The sequence below is a fragment of the Engraulis encrasicolus genome, chromosome 11 (genome assembly GCF_034702125.1).
Source record: "Engraulis encrasicolus isolate BLACKSEA-1 chromosome 11, IST_EnEncr_1.0, whole genome shotgun sequence".
Taxonomy (NCBI): Eukaryota; Metazoa; Chordata; class Actinopteri; order Clupeiformes; family Engraulidae; genus Engraulis; species Engraulis encrasicolus.
Genome location: NC_085867.1, coordinates 13186897 through 13204284, shown reverse-complemented (window position 1 = coordinate 13204284; position 17388 = coordinate 13186897). Strand labels below are relative to the sequence as shown.

At 42.3% G+C, this 17388-nt stretch overlaps 2 protein-coding genes across 2 annotated transcripts in view; one reads left to right on the top strand and one right to left on the bottom strand.

Moving 5' to 3' along the window:
• setx (senataxin) overlaps positions 1–17388 on the bottom strand; it is a 1003984-nt gene that overhangs the window by 243340 nt on the left and 743256 nt on the right. The window lies entirely within an intron of this gene.
• Positions 90–17311, top strand: lrsam1 (leucine rich repeat and sterile alpha motif containing 1). Its single transcript, XM_063209915.1, has 25 exons — positions 90–256; positions 931–1086; positions 2441–2497; positions 2783–2827; positions 3004–3081; positions 3223–3291; positions 3405–3489; positions 3683–3804; positions 4017–4107; positions 4833–4933; positions 5666–5695; positions 5851–5973; positions 6838–6977; positions 8088–8132; positions 8369–8439; positions 8805–8904; positions 9653–9740; positions 10182–10256; positions 10629–10709; positions 11742–11837; positions 12874–12972; positions 13317–13448; positions 13791–13866; positions 14646–14827; positions 15145–17311. The coding sequence occupies exons 2-25, from the start codon at positions 1015–1017 to the stop codon at positions 15265–15267; spliced, it is 2181 nt and encodes a 726-aa protein (XP_063065985.1). The 5' UTR covers positions 90–256; positions 931–1014; the 3' UTR covers positions 15268–17311.

Here is a 17388-nt window from a genome sequence, read left to right as displayed (position 1 = left end):
GGCTGTCGTGTGTTTATATACTGATACATGTTAACGCGAGACCACAACATACCGCGGTACTTAGTGACTTACTTCCGTCATAACAAGGAACCTCCCCCAAAATCATCACTTACGGGACATCGGGGAATTTGTACTTAAAACCAGGCTTTACGATTTAGTCAACAACTATTTGTACCTATTAACATATAACATACCATCTAGGATCTACTGTACAACACATTGTCCTGCGCAAACCACAGTTTGACCTTCGCGGAAGGTAAGAAAGATATTGTTGTCAATGCCAGATAGCTGGAAGAGGAAAACCACAACCTCAATTCTAGCTAATGTTTTATTTTCCATAACTGGGTCTGTTTAACCACACAGCATGTTTATCTGTTTGCGGCCTAGAACTAATCTCATGACCGATTTTATAGGCAGTAGTCAATACGCCTATATGCGCACACCACTTCTAATCTGCATTCTCATTCACTTGGTTAGCATATCTGAGATGGTATATCATTTCCAGTTGGAAGGTAACTCGGGTTTTTTGTTTGGCTAATGGCTGACGGTATAGAAGGGTCAACATCATCACTTAATGTTTAGTATGATGAGTATGTTGTGGTTAGAATCTTAATTTGTTGGATAGGGTCAGTAGCCTACTGCATGGTCTGTAGTTCGCCACTGCGTCAGTCAAGCGTCTTGGTCCATTCAAATGTAATGTACTCATTTGCAGAACTGAAGAGAGAGATATAATTAAAACACTAAAAGCATGTTGGTACAAAGTTGAAACCACGTTATATCATACCACTAGTGTTGTAATTACATCTGTAAGAGAGTACTAGTCTACTTAATACAACTCCGCTCTGCTCATATGATTCTCTTTCAGTGCAGCTTGGCTGTCTACAGCAGATGGGATTGTTGTCCTGATACTAGGTTCTATTCTGTTCACAGAGACTGCTTTCAAATATAGCTGTCCCACAACAACCTCTTCAAGGGTCTTCGGCAGGACAGTCAGGTGGCACCACTGGCTGAGCCATGCCTCTGTTCTTCAGGAAGAGGAAGCCGAGTGAGGATGCCAAGAAGCGGCTGGAGTATCAGCTGTGTCTGGTGAGTGCGCCTAACGAAGCTGGTAACTCTTTACTTGACGCTGGTGTCATAGGCATGTAATTACAGTGTCATAACAGTGTCATAGTGTCATGTGTCATAGTGTCAATAGTGTCATGTCACCGTTATGCACGTGTCATGAACATTATATCCATGTCATAAACATTTTAAGACTGTTGGCCTGGGGCATTCCACCGGTGGAGACATGAATATGTATTGAAAGTGGGTCATATATGTAGTAGAATAGTAGCATACATTTCTAATTTGGTGCCTTCTTGGCAGAGAAAAGGCAGAACATGACTTTTTAGTGCTTGTGGATTTGTGACAACAATCCCCATAATGCAGTGCAATGCTCAAGTTCCACAGGCCACACCCAGGCAGCTCTGCCAGTGACTTACTGGAGCCTCAATGCCAGTGATTTCAAAAGCACTGGCACACTGATCTGTGATAGGTCTGTTAGCGCATTAGCTCCAACCCCCTATGGGCGGGGTTGAAAGGGTGGGAAAAAGGCCTGTAGTCTCAACAGAAATCCACCTCTCTTACACTTCCTCCTACAATGATGCAAAATGACGATTTTTACATCATTGTAGGAGGAAGTGTTAAGAGGTGAATACGGATTTCTCCTGTCTCAGGGGGAATAGAGAGAGTGTTGCACGACCATTCAAAAGTATGACTGGGTGTCTAGCAATGGAAAGCCAATGCAAATGGGTGGAGTGTCCCTTTAAGTGATATTCGGTTATGGCAAAACCTGCCAACAGTCATAACATGTTTATGACATGGACATAATGTTTATGACTATGACTGTGTCATGACACTATTATGACACTGTAATGACATGCACATGACACCGGCGTCAAGTAAAGTGTTACCAAAATGCTAACAGATGGAAAAACTAGAGGCGCATACAGACAGTTGTCCAGCCAGGACTGAAACGTTTGTAATTCAGTAATGATTTCTGTCGACTAGTCACTCTTTTGTCATCTACGAATTAATACTGTACCTGATGTAAACTTTTGAGTGAGTTATACTGCATTTGCAGTGACAAACAGGTTTATCATACACTTTTGGCGTTTTTAATATGAAGTGTCTCTCTGTGCTCTGCCATAAGAATGTGCTGTGTTTATAGTTAGGCCTGCTTTGTCTGATAACTGGAGCGTGCTGAAGACCTTGGACTACACAGAATGTCTCTGATACCTAAGCTTTTGAGTTTGCACATTTGACTTAAAAAGGTGGATTTGTATGATGTATTGTATGCTCTACTATGCGGTGTACATGCATACAGTAAGAGTGACTGGATGTGTTGCAATCAGTAAAATCTAAATAGTCTCTGAATCATTTCTCCTTCCCTTATAACCAGTCCAAAGAGGCAGGGGCTGATGACGTCCTCGATTTGTCTTCCTGTGAGCTGACTGAGGTGAGTCAAATCGAGTGGGCATTTAGCGGGCTGAAATAATGCACTTCTTATCTCAATTTGTTTCCAGACTCACAGTAATGTCGTTGACGTGCAAGCAATTCAAAACATTGCTGCTTTCTGTAATCCTCTTTGTCTGTAGCGGCCTGTTATGTTTTTGAAACAATATTTGTTTAATGAGGTCGAATAAATGTGAAAATGATTACAGGGTCGTGCAAATCTCAGATATCTTGCCATCTCACCGTATAGTGTTACTACTGTATAAACTCTGTGTTTTCACCTTCCCAGATTCCCTCCAGTGCCTTTTCCATAAGTAAAGTGCTCCAGAAGAAGGTAAATAAAGCATGGATAAAATATATGAACGTACTATATGAATTTTGTGCACAATGCAAATGCAAATATTTGGCAGCATTGCTTCTTGATATGCTTGCTAGTGAAGTGCTGCTAGCCATATGTTGTTTATGGTATATTATCTGCCATGGCATATCAAACCACATTTCTATTGGTAGGCCTTCATCCTCAGTGATAATGAACTGAAGTCACTTGTACCGAAAGGATGCTCAGTCAGTCACCTCATCACGGTGAAGGTAAGGAAAGCAAAGGAGCTCTATGCACAGATTCTTTACCAAATATGAACATAATCTCAAAACACACAGGCACACACACACACACACACACACACACACACACACTCACTCACGCTCATATGCATGCCTGTTTTGTTGCAGCTCCTAGATCTCCACAACAATAAGTTGACCTCTCTCCCTGATGACATCGGACAGTTGACATCACTGCAGGCAAGTCCATGACACATTGCTCTTGTTATTACACTAAACACCAACCATTTTAAACGTAACCACAAACATACACTGACAACTAATGCCCTAATCTAATATATGTGTACGAACAGGTGCTGAACGTGGAGAGGAATCATTTAAAAGGACTGCCAAGATCTATAGGAGATCTGAGAAGTTTGAAAACACTTAATCTCAAAGGTAAACTTTTGAAAAGATGTGTAAGATTTCATCTCAAAGAAATAAAAGTAATGTAAATGCATGATGACTATGGAATTGTGCTCTCCCTACATTACCTTTAAAACGGAAACTTTGGTAGATAGCATTGGCATTAGTGAGGATTTTGTAGAAGAATATTTTGGTGGTTGTAACCTGTGTGGACTTTTTCCTACAGGGAACTGTCTGAATGAGCTGCCTGCCTTTGTGGGACAGCTGAAGAGCCTGAAGACTCTGGATTTGAGTGAGAATAACATCAGGGAACTACCAAAGGAATTGGCCAACGCACGGTGTCTGGAGGTGTGTCTTTGTGCGTTTTACAACATGTACTGTATGTGTTAGTAATGTGACACTACTTGCATATTTTGTGGAAATATATTGAATGTCTGTAGACACACTTGTCTTTTGATGCTTGTGGTTGCGCAGTAGCAGTAGGCATAATGTGTGTGCGTGTGTGTCTGTATGCCTGTGTTCATATATGACCCTGTGTTTGTTGTTGTTTTTCTCCTTAGAAACTGGTGCTGGACACAGCACAGATGACTTATCCTCACTCGTCTGTGTGTGCTGCCGGCACAGAGGCTATTCAGCGCTTCCTGTGTGCTGGTGAGTGGAGTAGAGAGCTCATATTACCTCTCTAACATACAACACTGTATTTACACTGAACCACACAGTCATCATTGACAGATTGATTTGGAGGGATGTCATATGCTGTCAGTTACAACTAACAATGTGTGTGCAGTCTCCGCCCAACACAACCTACACAAACTTATCTGCTCTAATTGTGCACATACAGTAAGCACAATTGCCATACTGTAGCTGCAACTGCTGTATACTCCTTATTTCTATAAAAAAAATATTCATAGGATAGTTATTGTGGTGCTGTTCATGAAAATGAATGTGACCTGTGGTTAGAGGGTAGGTTGTTGTCTCTGTGTCTGTGTGTCTAATAGGAGTTATTTGTTTTATGCACTAATTTAAACAAAGAGGATGTAGATCAGAGGGCTTCGGCGTTCTATTCAGTAGTGCGAAGGTACTCTTTGCTTAGACATAACTTTGAGATGTTTGATGAAATTCAAGGTTAAAAATCCAGTCTAATCCATTTAAAAATTGCCAACATGTTTCGGCCAGCATTGGCCTTCATCAGGGCATTTTTTTGAAGCCCTGATGAAGGCCAATGCTGGCCGAAACATGTTGGCAATTTCTAACTGTTCAAGTATGAACTGTAGCTACGTTTAATTAAAAGCTTTTTAATGAATGAAGACCAGGAGTGCCTTGTATTTCATCAAACATCATTTTTTTATGTTGCGGTGCTTTGTGTTGTTTGGCAGAGCTGGGTGTGGAGTACTGTTTACCATCCGAGTACCAGCCCCCTCCAGAGGCCAAGGCAGAGGAGAACATCAGCATGGATGAGCTGGACCTGACCTGGCAGGTAGGAGAGGAGGAATCAGGGTTCTGCATGAACAGTTTAAATGCGTCCTTGCATATCTATGAGAAGGTGTGTCCGTCCGTCGGTCTGTCCGTCTGAAACGCATTCTTTAAATCGGCCATAACACAATCTACGCCGCCATCTTTCGTGTTACTTTCTTCATATTTGTGCTTTTCTTCTACTACCGGATCGTGATATCCCTACTAGGAAACGCTAGATAAATTGGGCATTGCGTTTTCGCCATTACTCCTGAATAAACAACAAGTGGACGCATCTTTGTCTGCCTGTCAGACTTGTTTTATCATAATCAAAATTGGCTAGTAGATTTTAATCTCATGAGGCAAACAAACACTCACTAATGGGTGAAAGTGGCTAGTAAGTTTTCTTTTCCAACAACCAAACTGGAACTTAACCAGCAGTTGGCTGGTGTTAATGTAGAGCCTGGAGAGGAAGCATATGCATGCGCTACTTTATAGATATGTATGTTTATGTTTTTGTGTTGTGTTTGTATGTATTTTTTATGTTTATGTTTTTTAAGTATATTTTGTGCCTTTTTAGTCCGTAGTATTGTGATGCACAGTCAAAGAGTGAGACAGCAAGTCAGAGAGTGTGCAGCTGCCCATGTCTGGTGTGGGTGCACAGGGCATCACAGCTAACATTTTCTCATTTTCCATTTCTTCTTTCATGTCTTATTTCCTTCATTTCCTTCCTTCTTCTTCTTTCTGTCATCTGCAGAGCAATTACCTGGAGTATGAGAAGAGAAAGGTAACACACTGCTACCTCCACATAACAATATATCTAAAACTGTGTGTAATCTTTCTGATTATCAAGTGGCTGTTCATGTCCCATGTTGATGTACCGATATTTGTTTATGTTTGCATGTGTATTTGTGTGTGTGTGTTTGCTTGTGTGTATCTCAGGATCAGAAGCACCATGAGAAGCTGATGTTTGAGCAGGAGCTGGAGGTGAAGCAGAGGCAGCATGCCCATCTGGTCTGCCTCAACAACTCCCACAAGGAGGGCATACTACTGTCCGTCAAAGAGGTTGGTATGGTAACCCCCCAGCACATATCTCGCATCACCATGCAGACCCAGTGGCACTTCTGTCCACTTCAGCTGGTGTCGGGTTTCATTACTGGAGAGTGCTGACTGACTCGCGCACTTCAACGCCTAGCAGGTCTAGTTATTTACAGGCACAACAAGCAAGATAATGCTGCCTTATTTTAAGTGTTTTAAATGCCTTATTGGTTTAGGTGTATCACCTAGAGCCCCAGCTAGAGGTATGCATTTAAAGGTTCACTGTGTAATATTTTTAGTAGTTTATTTCTAGAATTCATACTGCCCATCATTCAGAAATGTTACCTTTTCTTTTTCTTGAATACTTACCACCACCATCAAATTCTAAGCATTCATTATGACTGGGAAAATTGCACTTTTCATACACGCATTTTCATCTATTGTCCGCCATTTGGGATTTTCAGGAATATACATTTTAAGATGCAAAACGTGCTTTGGTCATACTTGTACTTATTCATATAACAAGTAATAATATACTTTACTTATAATATACTTTTAATAATATAAAATACTTTTCAAATATTCATGAAAAGATCAAATTTAGCAGTAGACAGCTCGTTTTCAATGAGCAGCATAGTTGCAATACCTATGTTGGCCACCATTCTACACAGTGCACCTTTAACCCTTAGCATTTAATTAACCCTTCTTATTTTTTCCAAGTTAAGCTTTCCTCATACGGTATGTTTTTTTCTCATTAGCAATGGCCCCAGTGTTACGTACATACATGCCACAGTGTTACATGCTCCTCTCCTCTCCTCTCCTCTCCTCTCCTCTCCTCTCCTCTCCTCTCCTCTCCTCTCCTCTCCTCTCTCCTCTCCTTCCACCCCTCAGGAGCAGGAGCGTCTGGAGCGGGGGCTGACTATGCAGCAGGCGGCCCTGGATGTGGCGAGGCAGCGCACCCTGCAGAAGGTGCGGGAGGCCGAGGACAACATCAGCAGCCGCATCAGCAGCCTCCTGCTCGACAACTCACGGTAAGGAAGTGTTAGAAGAGAATAGACTACAATAGAATGCCTTTTTGTGTTACTACGCAGTATGTACAATTGGAACAATACATACACATCACCAGTCACCTGCTCAACAGTTCACTGTGAGGACGATGTGGGATAGAATAGAATAGAATAGAATAGCATAGAGAAGAAAAAAAAGCCTTTTGTTGTCACTAAACATTATGTAAAATGTGAATTGCACATGCCTCACCAGTCTCCTGTTCGGCAGCTCACGGTGAGGAAGTTGTGGGGTAGAATATTATAGAATAGAACAGAATAGAATACAGGGTTCTTCCCACTGGTCAGGGGATTTCTGAAATATAAGGGAGAATCCTGATAATAAAAAATAATAGAATAGAGTGCCACCAATAGATATCATAGAATGCTACTTTTGCCACTATACACCTGTACCATGAATATTCTGCTTTCGCACCACCAGCCACCAGCTAAACAACTCACGATGAAGGAGGTGTAATTTCAATTTTGTGAAAAGAGTTGCTGGAGCGAAATGAAAGTCAGTGGAGGAACTAAGTAACACCAGTCTGCCAGGGCAAGATGTACAGTAAACGTGGAAGTGGTCAGCGAGGTTCCGGTCTAGTCAGGACACTGCGTTCAGAAAGTCCTGTTGCATTCAGTGTTTGTTTACCAGCAAACTTACTGAACCAGTTGATCCTAATTGGTAGAACCGTTCAGGCAGGTGGATGCTCTAATTACTAGTGCAATCCCCCATAGCATAGCACAGGCAGTTTGTCCACCTCTATACTGTAGATGCATATATTAAAAACATGGCCAGGATGACAACGATTTCTCCTGAAAACAAGTGTGTGGATGTCCTGGGTGTGGTACCAGTGAAAAGCATACAGTACCGTACACTCAATCACCACAGCATTACTGCGTCATCCTTCCTGCCTGAATGACAAACAGCATTTGAGGATGTTAGTTAGTCTGACAGATAAGCAGATGTTTTGTTATTTTACTGTAATATTAGAACATTGGCATGCGGAATTTAATGCTGGCTAATATGTCAATGTAATCCATTTTGACTGTATGAGGGAATTAATGACGAAACTACTGTACATGCTTTCCTTTATATAGACAACTGAAGACTGCAGAGGTACTCCAGGCTCTGGAAGAGGACAGGTGTGTATGAGTATGTGAAGGTGTGGTGTGCCATCAGTACAGTAACACAGTAGTAGCATTTAAATGTAAATTCTTAACTATAAATGTGCCAACTTCACACAATTGTTGTGTTTGTGGTTGTGCCACCCTACCACCTGCTTCTAAAGCCATCGATGAATTTATGACCATTGTCTTGAGGCAGCGTGAAACTGCAGGACGCAAGCCCTTTTAATCGTGCTCAAATCTCATTCTCACAGGATACGTGTGGAGCATCTTACAGCAGTGACCCAAGAGGAAGCTAACTCACTGAGAGAGAAAGAGGTGGCATGTAGGTATTCTTAAGGTCACAAGATGTCTACATCCCAAACCACAGAGGACTAACAAGAGCACCCTTGTGTCTGTTCAGTCAGATGCTTCATCTAATGCTAAGCTCTGAAACTTCTGGTGTTTTTCACATGTGGCATAAGAGCTGTGTCCCAAATGTAATATTTTTGGCAGATGAGATCGCCATAATGCGTAATTAATCTAATTTATGAGTGTGGTGATGAATATCATGTCATGCCTCACACCATCTGTTAACACAGACTTTCTTTCCTTCTTTCCTTCCCAATCTCTCTCTCTCTCTCTCTCTCTCTCTCTCTCTCTCTCTCTCTCTCTCTCTCTCTCTCTCTCTCTCTCTCTCTCTCTCTGTAGTGGCCATGAAGAAGATGCTGTCTGAGGGTTTCTCCATGCGTCTGCTGCAGGAGGCTAATGAGGGCAGGAGGCAAAGTCTTGTGACCGCAACCTATCAAAGGTGAGACAAGGGAACGAGACAAGGAGATAAGAGGAAGTGAAAGTGAAGTGGAAGCCAATAGGATAACTCCAACTCCCATTGTCATTGTGACTCAGCACTCCACAGCACACAAGTGAACACTGCACACCGCACACAACGAAATTGCATTTATGCCGCAGCCCTCAATGGCGCCCTTAGGGAGCAGTGCGGTGGGAAGGTACCATGCTCAGGGTACCTCAGTCATGGAGGAGGATGGGGGAGAGCACTGGTTGATCACTCCCCCCACCAACCTGGCGGGTCGGGAGTCGAACCGGCAACCTTTGGGCTACAAGTCTGACGCCCCATGACGCTTACCCATGACTGCCCAGTCTTACCCATGACTGCCCAGTGTGAAGAAAGTGTGCCATGCAGCTTGCCACAGAGAAAGTGTGCCATGCAGCTTGCCACAGAGAAAGTGTGCCATGCAGCTTGCCACAGAGAAAGTGTGCCATGGAGCTTGCTTTCCTTGACGCAACCTTTTGAGAACACTTCAGTCACTGGCTTTGTTTAACCAGCACTGTGTATTTAGTACATACTTCCATTGAATACAAACATCCAGGCCTCAACAGGCTAACACATACAGTAGATTGCTGACTATTTGCTATCTACAATACTACTAAATCTACATCTTTTGTCTCTTGTGACAAAGTTACATCATCGTCAATGACTATGCCTCTGTTCTCCCTATCTACCCTTTCTCTTCTGTCTCGCTATGCTATGGCACCTGAAGTATGGAGAATCAGGACAGGAAGCTGGAACAGGTGTTGTCCCTTCAGCAGCTGGATCATTCCAAAGCTGTGGCCGAGATCCTACAGGAGGTACAGTGTAACAGATCACAAAGATCACATAAAACATGACTTCTAGGCATTCCAACTGTCTCTATTGTGTGTAGCACAACATTTGTCCAATATAGTATAATGTCCAAACATGCAGCAGCCATGTGACTATTCATTTCATTGTTTAAGTGTTTATTATGTAATTGTGTTGGTGGACAACCTGTCCTGTAGAAGAGTTCAGATGCAAAACCCCCTAACTCCATTTCTGAAGACCTGCACTTCTATATTTTTAGAGAACCCCGTTGTTGATTTGGTTTACATTTATGTACTTGATAATACATATAAATAGTTATATTACATAAATAAAATAGAAAAATATGCAATTTTGATAGCTTTGTATTAAATAAAATTGAATTAAGATTATTTTCTGAAAAGGCACTTAGCGGGTTTTGCATCTGAACTCTATTATGTCTTCTTGTACAGGAGGAAATGCAGAAGGCCGCGTTTGAAGCCTTGCAGCTTCAGAAAGACTGTGTGCATGGCTACATCCGAAATCAGGTAACCTGCCTCTGGTTTTGTCACGTCTTTGCTTTTGCCTTTGTCTTGAGTTAATTCCATTACAGTTGATTTGGAATGAGAGAGAGCTTTAATTTGATGATGCGTTCTTTCTTATCATCATTTGCAGTGGCAAGTTTTTCACCCGATGCTAGACCAACTTAATCTATCTGATTATCTATCTGATTATCTTCAGTCAGCTAGTGGATTAGTTGCTGCTGCTGCTGCTGCTGTGTCCGTTGGTGGTATTCGCCCACCAAACTCATGCACGACTCCAGTTGAATCCATTGTGCTTCAGCCTTTTTTTTTTAGTTAAACCCTCTCTGAGTTGCCCCCCTCCCTCATCACCCTCCCCTTATGCTCCCATGTCTCTAGATTAAGCTAATAGAAGCAGAGTTAATGCAGCTGACAAAACTGGAGGTTAAGAGGAGAGATCTGGACGCTGAGAACCTGCAGGTATGTGGCACAGCAGGAGTCCTTCTGTGTGTCTGTCTGTCTGTCTGTCACTGAGCGCAGCTACGTTGCACAGAGTATTCCGGTTTCAAATGGAATTTTGTCAGTATTTGTTTTAAAACAACTTTGGGAATATTCCAATTATATCGGTTACATTACATACTGTACATTCTGCAACCGAAATATTCCCGCGACACGGCCACATTCTGAATGAATAACGAGTTTACATGACTTGCACAAACCAAATACTGCCATCATCCGTTTATGAATTGGAATATTCCTCTCAGGTAACTGCTCTCACTGTTGAAGAATAAGGTTGAGCCAATGAGGTTTGGCTGTGTGCGTATCGTGTGAGGTTGTTTACCTGTGCAAAGGCAAGCTTCTTGCCTTTCAGATTCAGAAATGTACCATCTTCTTGCATTGGTGTGTCATCTGAACTAGCATAACCTAATTAACTGAGCTGTTCAGCCGGGCTAAAGAGCTAATTAGGGAATTCATTTGTGACCACAAACTGAAGGTTGTTTACTTTTCGGAAGCCTGGTTGTGTAATCCAATAACATTATAGATGTTGTAAGCATGGAATATTTTGTAGTTTGTAGACTTATCACATAAAAAGGCGGAAGGATATATAATATTAACATGCTGCAAAGAATCAAGTGTTGCACATGAATTTGAATGGTAGTTGAATGGTAGTAGTTATCATCACACCCCCTCACCATGATTCACTCATCTCATGCTTAGCATAAAGCTACTTATCAACTCTTTTGTTTGCAATTTTGTACACTTCATGCATTTAAATATTATTTTCCAAATGTGCAGCTTGGTTTGATGCAGTCCATTGTTGCTTTAAGTCAACAAGTCAGTATACCATGAACGTTTGGGGGAGGCACAGCTGATCAGTTGATCTAGTAGTATTGGTGTATTCAGCAAAGCCAGCACTATTTGGATTTGCGTACTGGACTTTTGGTTTTTAAATTCTCTTTGTCTGTCTGTCTGTCTGTCTCTGTCTCTGTCTCTCTCTCTCTCTCGTGTCAGTTTGTGATGGCGGATCAGCGGACGGCGCTGTCAGACATGCTGCAGGTGCTGCTGAAGCAGAAAGACCAAAGGGAGAAGGAGCTGAAGCAGGTTCTGGTGAGTAGAGGAAGCCTTCTTGGCATCTTGCCCTCTGCCCAATATAAAGACACATGCAGTACTTGCTGCAGGACATCTGTATAAGAGACATACTGCAGTACTATCAGACAGACAGGCTACCATCATTGGAGCATAGGCTGTGCCATTTTATAAATAAAAGCGATAAATAGCCCCCCAGAAATAAATAGCACGTTTAGAAAAAAACAACACAAAATCTTTACAGTTATATTGACTAGGTCCACTGAACAGATACAATACTGATGGAAGCCCTGATACAATTACTATTATTTGTTGTCACAGTTTGAGAGATTTTGAGAAGCATTTGTCTTAATTTTTTAAAGCAAGCAAGGGTGGAGTTGAACTGCCCAGAATATGACCCGGCCTATCATCTTGGTGAAATTTAATGGCTGTAAATCAATATTTTGACGCACAACATTGTTCTTGCACTATGAAATACAGTAATGTGTTTTAGGTGTTTTAGGGGTCTATAATGTTATGAACACACCACAAACAATAAAAGCTACATGAAGTTCAGCATCCGTTGCTTAGATCAGCAACGACACAAGCGACAAAAGAGGCAAAGAAAGGCAATTGAAAAAGTAATTACAGATGAGGTGATAAAGTTCAGTGTTGGGGCTTTCCCCTGGTGATTGTTAAAAGCATAATGCAACCATTACCATTGCCGTTGCCAAACCACATCATAGCTCCTAATTTTCACTGAAACTCAAAAACAAAATGGTCACTCATGATGCTCAAATCACCTCTATGCAAAGTCCTTTACTTGTGGTGTCATTGTTCCTCTCGTCGTGATGATTGTGTTTGCACGGTAATGGTCCCACTGGGGCAGGAGTTATTTTGAAGGGACCTGAGGTGTGTTTCTTGACAACATTGTTGCTACGTAACTAAGTTGTTTGCAACCATGCAATGTAACTTGGTTGCAATGCAATTTGGAAACCTAGTAAGTTGCTAATTGGTTAGCAACAATGCTTTCAAGAATCTCTCTGGTCAACATGTTTACGTTGTTTTCTGTGTGCAGGTGGAACTGGAACAGAAGAGTGAGGCCAATTTCACTAATTACTGGATGATCCAGTATCAGAGACTACTGGACTCCAAGCCTCTTGCTATAGCCATGGAGGTCAGTATATAAGCTTTTATTATAAAAGTTATTACATGTTTTCAGGCTGTAGGCATATGATGCACTGGGCATCCTCAGTTCTTTAAGTGGCCAACTGCGCCGTATACACACCTGTAGCCACTGAAATCCCTGGGCATCCTCAAACCACACAAAAACACATTCATGTAGGCCATTCGATATCAGGTAAGGGTGTAATCAGAACACATTTTTCAGAAAAGGGCACATCCAAAAGGCGACATTGAGTAAGAGCATCACAAGCTCATCATGACATCATGTAAACTGTGCTCCAATTAGTAGTGATTTTACAACTTGTGTGTATGTGTGTGTGTGTGTGTGCCACACAGGAGGCCGGTGTTGACCGTGAGTTGGTGAGCCTGCTGTCCAAGCTGTCGGCAGAGCACTACCTGCCCATCCTGGCACACCACCGGGTCACGGCCGACACACTCAAACACATGACTGCCAGTGACCTCAGCAAGGTAGGCTCATTGACGCCATTGACTAAAAGAAATTTTGTTTCCTTTCGTTTCTTTACAAGACATTCAACTGAACGTCTATGACTAAAATGACCTGAGAGTGAATGAGAGTCTGATTGATATTAAAAATGAAAAATCTCTTGGCCCTGCCGTGGCCAACCGGTAGGGCACCTGCCTGCCATGCGGCTGCCCCGGGTTCGATTCCCAGCCCGGGTCCTTTGCCAACCCCTTCCCGTCTCTCTCCCAATTGGCTTCCTGTCCACCTCTCACACTGTGCTATCAAATAAAGTCGAAAAAGACAAAAAAAACCCCTTAAAAATGAAAAATCTCTGTCCATCTTTGCAGATCGGTATCAATGAGGTAGGCATACAGAAGGCTCTGCTTAACTGGGCAAAGACGCAGGTGTCCATGCCAACCAAAGGTGAGTCACTCAACATGTATTGTACCTGTACACACGGCATACGTGCTGTCATTATGTTCATGTAACGCAACTATACTGTAGAGCAGTGGTCTTCAAATGGCGGTCCGCGGGCCAGATCTGGCCCGGACATGGCAAACATTTTGCCTGCCATGAAGTTGGAACAAATTAAAACATATATGTGCGCTATCTGTGGCCATACAGTTGGGCAATTTGTTTGGCCCTCAGCCTCATTGGCGCTGCATAATTTGGCCCTTGGGGGAAAATAATTGGAGACCACTGCTGTGGAGCAGTGGTTCTTAACCTTTTTTTCTGAACGCACCCCCTTTGCTGTTCCCTAGACAAGCCGCGCACCCCCATCCCAAATATCTACACGTGTATACGCACCAAAAAAAAAATGATTTAAGTGATCAATTACAATGATTTTTACTTTAGACATTAATCCCTAATGAATTTACATGGGGACGAAAACATGTTTAAATTTGGTCTTAATTTGGCCTAATTATAATGTTTGGAAGCAGAATTTTGGTCACAACCTCAACACAAACAAAATTCCGCGCACCCCCTGAAATCTCTGGGGCACCCCCAGGGGGTGCCCGCACCCCAGGTTAAGAACCACTCCTGTAGAGTATTCAGTTGCTCCAGCTTTAAACACGTTTTTTAGTATTAAAAAAAGACACACATCTATGATTCTTACTCCTTTCCTCATAAAACGCAGCGAACAAATTCACAGCTCACATATAAGTATAAGCTTTTTTAAATGATGCTTTGTTCTCCACCAGTTGCGCTCCCAGCTGAGCCTGAAGAGGAGCAGCAGGAGGAGGAGGAGGAGGAGGAGGAGGTGGCTGGTCCGTCCCAGCCCACTGCCCCATCTCCGGACTACACCCCTCCCAGGACCCCCTCCGCCCCCAGCCCCATAGACAGCCCCGCCAGCTCCGAGTGTGTGGTCTGCATGGAGCAAGGGGTAAGAGATGCAGTTACTGTATGCCAATATATAAATATATGTGTTTGTGCGGGAAGAAGAAAACAATTGTACAGAATATCTTTGTTGTCTTACTTAATCACAAAGTAGATATAGTCACGACTGCCTTCTGCATCTACTTTCCAATTATTTTGAGGTATATGCTTTAAAAAAGGTGACAGATGAACTACTTACAAACATTGTGGCAGCCCCACCACATGCAGCATGCTTAGTAAAGGTTTTGTTGTTGGTTACTACAGTATGTTGGTAACCAGAGTAACTATTCTCTCTTGTCTCCTGTGTCTCTCTGTGCTCTGCAGTCCCAGGTGATCTTCCTGCCGTGTGGTCACGTGTGCTGCTGCCATCGGTGCAGTGACGCCCTGCAGACGTGCCCGCTGTGCCGTGCCGACATCGAGCAGCGCGTACGCCTCTACCACGGCTGAGGAGCACCTCTCCCACTCCACACCACTGCCCTGACTTACTCCCTTCTCCACCCCCCATCTCCATCCCTTCCCATCTGCAGTACCTACCCATCACGTCCAATTGCAGCAACCACTAATGCATTTCTGAGGCACTGCCTGCCAGTCGTCCGCCCACCCGCCCGGCTGTCTGTCTGTCTGCATGCACTCTCCCTCATCTATATTAGACTGCACTTTCTGCACGTACTGTAAAATACAGTACGGCATCAACATCACGATTTTCACAAACCCACTGTCGTCTTCATCACCCTCGTCTTCCTCACTCTCTTTGCCAAGGTCTTAATCATATGCCGAAAACTGTAACGCCTGTTCAATCAAACCAAGGGATGCCGACAGGGGGGCTCTGTGAAAGATTTTTAGTGACTTTAGAATTCGCAGGTTAATAGTGTGGTCAGACAGCAGGTTCAAGAGAAGATTTATTTAAGGAAATCTTGGTAATGGTCTTGAGTGAAAGATGAGTGAATGAGCATATGTATCAACCAAGGGTGATTATGATGAAAGAAAAAAACACAACACATCAAAGGGAAGTGTACTGTGTGTTTTTTTTAGTTTTCATGCAGTTCAGACACTTTTATCCAATGCCTGCCATCAGTTGGTGTGGCTACTCTTTATTATTTTCAAGTATAAAGCTGCGGTCTGAATGTAAAATGTGAAAGTATCTTGACGTAACACTTTTTGTTTGTCTGTCTTGCAATTTTATGTATGACATTTCATGATATTATCTTAACTGTTGTAATTCTTGTTTTGATTCAGTTATTATTATACATATGAATACCAATGCGTTTATGTGATCCAATATCTACACCTCTGTCGGTAAGCACTCTAAACTGGACTTCAGAGCAAGATGGCATGAATCTGTTTTCAGAGGTGACAAAAGTACAAGTAAACTCATAGTGTAAGTACAACACCAGTAGATGATGTTTTCTTTTTACTTTTGACACCTCTGTCTGTTTTACACTGATGCGTGCCTTTTTCTAGTTAATCAGCATTTCACATCGGGCCAAGCCGGAGTGGCCCTCCATTGTAAAGCTTATTGTTTCTATGGCGCTTGGCTTGTGCAATGGGCAGTTCAACTATAAAGATAAAGACCATACTGGAAAAGAGTTCTGCTTAGTACCGCATTAAAAAAAAGAAAGAGGTTAACACTGCTTGGATGTTGCTTTGCAATACCACTTATTTTCATAATGCATATGTCATTTTTGGGTTAAAACCAAAACATCATTAAAAGTTTTGTAATTTTGTGTTGTCCATATCCCATCTTTAACCAAATGACCCTTCCCCATTCGTTACTGCGTGAGATGTTTTGTTACAACGTATGCCTGTGCTTTAAGCCATTCATTCATATAATATGCTTTGTTCAAAGACATTTCACATGTAATTTTTATCGTCTTGTATACACAATCTCCTGTGACAGTCTCTACAAGTGCTCTTATTATTGATACTAACTGTGCATGCTTTTCCATCGCATTTCTGTACATACAGTATATATCTTGGATGCTGGTGACCATTGAGTGCTATGAAGACAAATAAATTATTTGATTCTGAATTCACCACCACTTCACATGGAGGTTGCATAGAGTGTGTTGCTTTGAAAAACAGTAGATGCAAATATTCACTACCAATAGACAGTGCCTGACACACAGCTTGTGGAACTAACACTTAAGACATTTTCCACCAAACTTTTTCCAATCACACCGGGTCACATTATATTATATATCTTCACACAGTTATTGGTTATGTATCCATCTATCATTTTAACTATCACACTTCAATATGCCATCCTTTCTAACCTGCCATCCCCATCAAATTCCAACCTAAACACATGCATACTGAACATCATGTGGCTGTTAAGTGTGTTGCTTTAATATCTGCATATGTATGTATGTTAATGTGAACATTTGCCGCCCGTGGCTATCAGCATATACGGTCATGTACAGCATATCCCTTCACTAGTACATTATTAGTGTAGTGTGTGAGTCTATGCAAATAAATACATTGAGCTGAAAGTCTGTCTGTCTCTCTTGTCTCCGACATTCACAGCACATATTTCAGTGGTTTTATGTCAAATATTAAAGCCGGCCCTTC

Excerpts from the sequence above, each read along its gene's own strand:
- lrsam1 (XM_063209915.1), top strand. The coding sequence starts at position 1,015 with ATGCCTCTGTTCTTCAGGAAGAGGAAGCCGAGTGAGGATGCCAAGAAG. Across the intron at positions 3,490-3,682 it reads GAAAACACTTAATCTCAAAG|GGAACTGTCTGAATGAGCTG; the intron begins GTAAACTTTTGA and ends TTTTTCCTACAG. Across the intron at positions 5,974-6,837 it reads TACTACTGTCCGTCAAAGAG|GAGCAGGAGCGTCTGGAGCG; the intron begins GTTGGTATGGTA and ends TCCACCCCTCAG.